Source organism: Haliotis rufescens, unplaced genomic scaffold, assembly GCF_023055435.1.
Source record: "Haliotis rufescens isolate VD_foot unplaced genomic scaffold, xgHalRufe1.0.p SCAF_1, whole genome shotgun sequence".
NCBI lineage: Eukaryota > Metazoa > Mollusca > Gastropoda > Lepetellida > Haliotidae > Haliotis > Haliotis rufescens.
In genome coordinates, this window is record NW_025963779.1 from 39,442,051 (window position 1) to 39,448,050 (window position 6,000).

The following is a 6,000-nucleotide window of genomic DNA, read 5'->3' on the forward strand; positions in this document are numbered from 1 at the left end:
ATGTATATTTTATGGGTTCAAAATGACCACCATTTTGAATCTATGCAAATTAAGCATAAAGAAATGATCCAACTATTACAATATTATTTATAATTTAATTCTTTGACACTGAAAACATTGGGGTAGACACCAGAATTACATCTCTGCCATCATCACCTACGAAGATATACTAAAAAATGATGGTTTCAAAATAGCCACCATTTTGAATTTATGCAAATTAGGCACTTAGACATTACCCAACCGTTAAAATACTGTTATAATTGAATTCGTTGACCCCCAAAACATGGTTATAGACACCAGAATTAAGTCTCTCTTCCAGTCTTAGATCCCGAGATACAGGCAAACCCTTGCAAAATTAGTTTGAATGGCGGCCATTTTGAAATTATGCAAATTAGGCACTGTTCCACTACTCCGATTTTGGTAAACTTTTGATGTGTAGTTTTGTGAGTTAATCCAAGTTATATGCAGGTAAAATTGTTTCTGTTGCAATTTGTTTTGGGTCAAATCATATTTTGACTGGGCTAATGGTGGATCGTTGCCGCTTCTGGTGGGGAGGTTACCACAACGCAAGAGAATACCTGTCCAGTCAGGTAGATGTAAGGCTAACAAACCGCGCTCTTGGTGTTTCAGTCCCCCAGAATACTGGCGATGGTGGTAATGGGGACGGAATCAACGGAGGAGTCACACACAACACGTCTCGGATTGACGTCAGCGACCCCAGCACCAGCACCGTAGGGAATCCCATAGACCCAGGGGGTGGCGTGTCGGTCGACCCTATGCACACAGCACATCTAGTCTTTCACTACATTAGTCTTGTCATAGCTGCCGTGTTCCTTGTAGAGGTAAGTCCATGTTCAATAAGTAATTCCAAACACATGCAGTAAGAAAGCGTGAAGAGAATAATGTAAGGTTAGGTGTTGTTTCTGAGGTTAGAGTCCTGATCTGTACTGAAGATTACCAAGAAATGATGCAAGACACCGGAACGTTTGTCATGTCTATATATGTCCCACCTCGTCATTTGTGATCTATTTTTTATTTGTTTTATGAGGATTTAATTTTGTTTCTTTCAGATGATGTTAAAAATCCTTGCCAAGGGGAAGTCATTCTTCCTGAAGATCTTCCAGGTATGTGGACATGTCAAATTACATTAATCTTGAACTATGAACACCATTCATTACCTCATACAGTTCACGGAAAGCCGATTTCGCAGGTTAAGCAGACGACTATGATTACCTTGCCGGCGTGATGTTACTCATGGACGTACAGAAGGTGGTCGGTCCCTGGTGTTGCCAGTTTGTTGGTACGACCCAAGGGTGATTGTATGCTGTTACGATTAACAACACCAAAACGTCCAAACAATACGTAGATATGACAAAGCGTTCGTACATGTAATTATCATGAATTATTCTAAAAAAAACATGGCAATTTTATTTTATGGTGCACGGGTTTGTTTTCGCGCTTGTATATGCCTAGAGAATATGATGTGTAGAGAAGCTGTGTGGTAAGGGAGGTAACTCCACTTGAAACCACGATTTCCTTTCAAAGGAATGAACTGACCAAGATAATTGTAGGCTGTGTTGAGATTTGTATTCGTCATTTCAAATCAATTAATTGTTCTTAGGACTTCTTTCGCAAAGTGAGGATATGGAGCGCAAACTTGTTTTGTAAGATGGAAAGATTATGATTTTGTTCTTTCAGATTTGAATATATCATCAACTTTTTAGCTATGAATGATAATATATTTTGTTTTAGGCCAAGTAGTTTCCTTTTTTATGCAAAATAACTTCATTGGTCAGTTCAAAGGACTTTTGCTTGACTTTTAACAGTCTCGCTTATACTCGTTTACATACAAAATCCGTCAATTTTCATGGTATTTCCGCACATAGACCCATGTCCTCAACTTGATTTTTGGTGGAATTATGCACTCGGTCAGAAATACATTATTTCCTGTGTGGCTACCCTCTCTTCCTCATGCAGAATGTGTTGGTGGCCTGTCAGCACGACATGGAATATTAACACCACCTTGTCACTGCAGGTAGCAGATGCTCTCATTGTACTCGGGACGTTTGCCCTGGAGGTCGTGTTCACAGTGGAGCAGGAAGAGTTGCCTCTCCTTGAGGCTGCTACTTTCATCGTTATACTTAGGTTATGGCGGGTACCATCTACGTGCAATAGTAAGTACATCAGACATATTTCTATACTCTTAATTAGTTTGTTTAGGAGGCTAAACCCACTAATTTCATTAAGCATAGCTGTACAGATATTCACAAAAAAATACTTTACACAATTCATGTCTTACATTACTTTGAAAAAAGACCTATGTGGAGACTGTAATTGTCTAATGGACAAGCTAATAGATTTTGCTTAAAAAACAAAAAGCTGCTGAATGAAAGTTAAACTTCCCAACCGAAACCGTATACAGAAGATAATCAGTACAAATCGTCATAAAAGACGAAGATCACCACTCTACCATCTGATAATAAGTAGGTCCTTCCCAGTTGTGAGATGTATAGTAATCCAGTGCGACTATGATGGTGTTGTAGTCCGCGCCAGGGAGTGCAGGAGGGAGATGCGTCGGGAGCTGGAGGTGTGGCAGAACGCCAAGCACAAGCTGGAGGAGAGGTGTAAAGACATGCAGAGCAAGATGGACAAACAGGAGGTTAGATATCTACCTACAGCACACATATTGACAATTACCACCATAGTCACCAGATAGTGTAACCTTCATTGATCAACAAATTTGTACGTTTTGATACATCGACACTAGCTACATTTAGGTACAGACATCACACTTTTGGTAGTAGGAAGGGGTTACATTTAAGGAAATTGTAATATTAGTGTAATAGACCTGTTATTTGGGAGTAGGGTACGGCTGGTCCAGTTGGTTCACTGTGCAGAGTTGCGTCAAGTAGGCTCATCCCAGATGCAAATGATCCCAGCTATGAGTTTGTTAGCGCTGTGTTGCTGACTTCTCGCACTCAACAGCATGTGTTTCTCCTAGGACCGAATACGTGACATGGAGAAGCAGCTGGAGAAGAACACCAGTCTGGAGGGGGTGGAGTCAGGCCGGGGCACAGAGCAGCAACAACACGGTAAGTTGGGGGAGACTAAGGCTATGATCACGCTGGAGATTAACTCAAGTGTTGTTTGAAGTTAATTTGTTCAAAACTAGTACTTGAAATGGGACACTTATTTATTTTTTTGACTTTTAAAACGATAAGAGTTTCATATTTTTCTTTTGTTTTTCGTTGGAACCTAACCTATAGACTGAGGTCGTACTACACATAATATAACGGAAATAATTCAGAATTACAGCAGCACTTATATGCTTTTTTCAGATCTTGTGGGCAATGGCTATGTCCCTTACGACATGTTTACACAGGTAAACGAAGAAAATTCCAACCATCTGAGGACGGCTAACAGTGAACTAGGTGTAGAAGTCAATAATCACCCTTGTGTCGACAGTGTCGACGGGGAAGTGCTACACGAATCACACAATGGCACTGATACAAACCACGAACATTTAAATGTGAATGATGATGCAATGGACACAAATTGTACGCAAGCGGGACACTCGCAGGCTCGAGGTCCGTTCTCGCGCACGGATAGCGAGAGTTCGTTGTCATGTGATCACGTGGAACAGGAAGTAGTTGTTCAAATCGAAGGTCCTCCGTCTCCTAAACAGCATGTTTCAACAACTGACGACACAGCCGGCCTGTTAGATGGTGAGAACTAGTTGTCATTGTAAGCAGTATCTGCATTTCTTTGACATTATATATATATGTATTCGTCATAGTGCTATACACGTTAGCCTATTGGTTTTAAACGTTTATTCATTAGGCAGAAAATTCTTTTCGATGTTCTAAAATGTGTACAATTTTTTATGCCCATTCTTGACGTCAGCCCTATTTCAACTGGATCTATATCCTTGTACTTGCAGTTAGTCCCGGGAGAGGTTCTGAAGAGTTCTCCTACAGTAACGCGATGTTTGAAGACGAGATCGGCCATCAAGACTTGCCCGTTCTGCACGAGATAGATGGAGTGAAGACCTATCGGAGTGCTGTGAGTTGCCTGTTTTAAACTCACTTGCTGTATCTCTCATGGCGCCCAAATACTCTTAGTGAGTGAGCGAGTTGGGTTTAACGCCCCTTTGAACAGTATTCCAGTTATATCATGGCGTGTCAGCTTAATATTGGAGGAAAGCCCAAAGTGATGCAGGTTTTAGACGTTTACCACGTTGGTGAAACAAACAAGCACAGATATGGTGCTGACAAACCTAGAAATATAATTAAGGCGAACCGGGATTCGAACCCACAATCATAGGTTTCTGGCGCGCCCAAGGGACGACTGCCCTCTTAATACACTAAAGAAAGAAAAATACACATATAAACATGTATTATATATAGGGGATAATAGTATTTATGGGAGTAAATGAAATCGTTCTATCGTAAAGAGGGTAGTTGACGGACTAGGTTATTGAATGTACCAGCCTGAATTTATGCATAACTTTCAGTTCCCTGTTGTTAATACCATGATCTGCGAATTCGATGTAACGTATTTAGCCTAGTGTGTATCAGTTTTAAAAGTTTGATTACTCTTGTTTCAGGACGGGATTCCAATGACGTCATTGTAACCAAGGAAATCCTGTACCTACGCCCCATGAAGTCTAATCAGATATTTATATACATATATTTATTTATCTACAATTATGTGTTCAGTGAGTGCCTGCTAGTGTGTTCAAATGTGCCATTATGTAAATACATCATGATATAGTGTACGTCATATGAGATTTATACCAATTTGTATATTTATTCAGTGTATAGAATATCTTTCGTGTTGGAATGACATTTATTATACACGTGTACTTAGACTGCTTAGATTTTATACTGAAACGGCATCCTTGAAGCAGAGTTGTCAGAATGAATGTATGAGTGATGTGGATACCAACGTGGCTAGTTCTGTTCGTGACGTCCATTACCTGAAGTTGTTTATGCGGCAGGTACAGCTGCCACTGTAACAATACTCACCTGTTCCAGGCTAAGGGGGACAAATATACCTGGTTGTTCACAGATTGCAGTTTATCAATACAGCGATCTCACACAAGAACGTTCTGTTGTAGTGACACTAATACATGCTACTGTCTCATTCATTAGCATTAGTTATAAATACATAAAACTAGTATTATCATTTTAAAACTTTTACATTTCTTGTCCATGTGAAAGAAGTATCATGGGCTCTTTTCTATTATAACCGAAGCAACATCTATTACCTTTCTCGCGTCACAGCTCTTGAATGTGTAACATGTACAGGCCCAATTACAAACCATTCCTATTTTCCTGTGCAACCAGGATACTGAAAACGTGAAGCAAAAATGCACGCGTATGCATGTCTTGAAAATAAATAACACACTGGCATACATATGTATATCCTGTGCACGTGTGCGTCAATGAAATGAATGAATGTGTGCTTGTGCTACATAGGCCTCGAATAAACAAAAGAATCTATGAAATCTCTTTGTTATATTTTGACTGGATGAAGTAATGCATGCTGGATCAAGACATAACAGGAAGTGTTCACTCTGTTCCCTGTATCAGTACAATCATAAGCTTTTCGGAAGTTAATAAGGAAGGGACTTTATTAGGTGTAGTACTTAGAGATTTGCGAGTCAGACAGGATATATGTTCAGTTGTTGTTCGCAATGTAATTTGTGAGTTAAGTGCAGAATCTGCATTCTCATTCTTATTTTGGGAATAGTTAGTATCATTTGTTGTAATATTACAGTTCAACAAATCACAGTCTCATGCATCTAGCACTACTTCTGTGTCAATGCTTATACGCCCATCCTCCAACTCGACTTCCATTAGAGTTTTCTTTTTTGTTGCAGTAAGCCACACAAACACGTGCTAACTGGTTCTAGAACTCCCTGTAATCTGAATAACACAAATCCTCTAGTTCCTGTAGTGTCATACGAGTGTGATCTCGTTTAGCCCACTGGAAGGC

The 6,000-nt window shown here is 39.9% G+C and overlaps 1 protein-coding gene across 8 annotated transcripts in view; it reads left to right on the top strand.

Annotated features, from left to right (window-relative positions):
- The window catches only part of LOC124135759, a 33,420-nt gene extending 27,916 nt beyond the window's left edge, over positions 1-5,504 (top strand). For all 8 annotated transcript variants that reach the window (XM_046501294.2, XM_046501299.2, XM_046501296.2 and 5 more), the window contains 8 exons: positions 631-842; positions 1,071-1,124; positions 2,036-2,174; positions 2,544-2,659; positions 3,002-3,092; positions 3,339-3,725; positions 3,941-4,062; positions 4,607-5,504. In XM_046501294.2, coding sequence (XP_046357250.2) covers positions 631-842; positions 1,071-1,124; positions 2,036-2,174; positions 2,544-2,659; positions 3,002-3,092; positions 3,339-3,725; positions 3,941-4,062; positions 4,607-4,633 — 1,148 coding nt within the window. In that variant the 3' untranslated portion in view covers positions 4,634-5,504. The remainder of the gene's footprint in view (positions 1-630; positions 843-1,070; positions 1,125-2,035; positions 2,175-2,543; positions 2,660-3,001; positions 3,093-3,338; positions 3,726-3,940; positions 4,063-4,606) is intronic.
- The last annotated feature ends 496 nt before the right edge of the window (positions 5,505-6,000 follow it).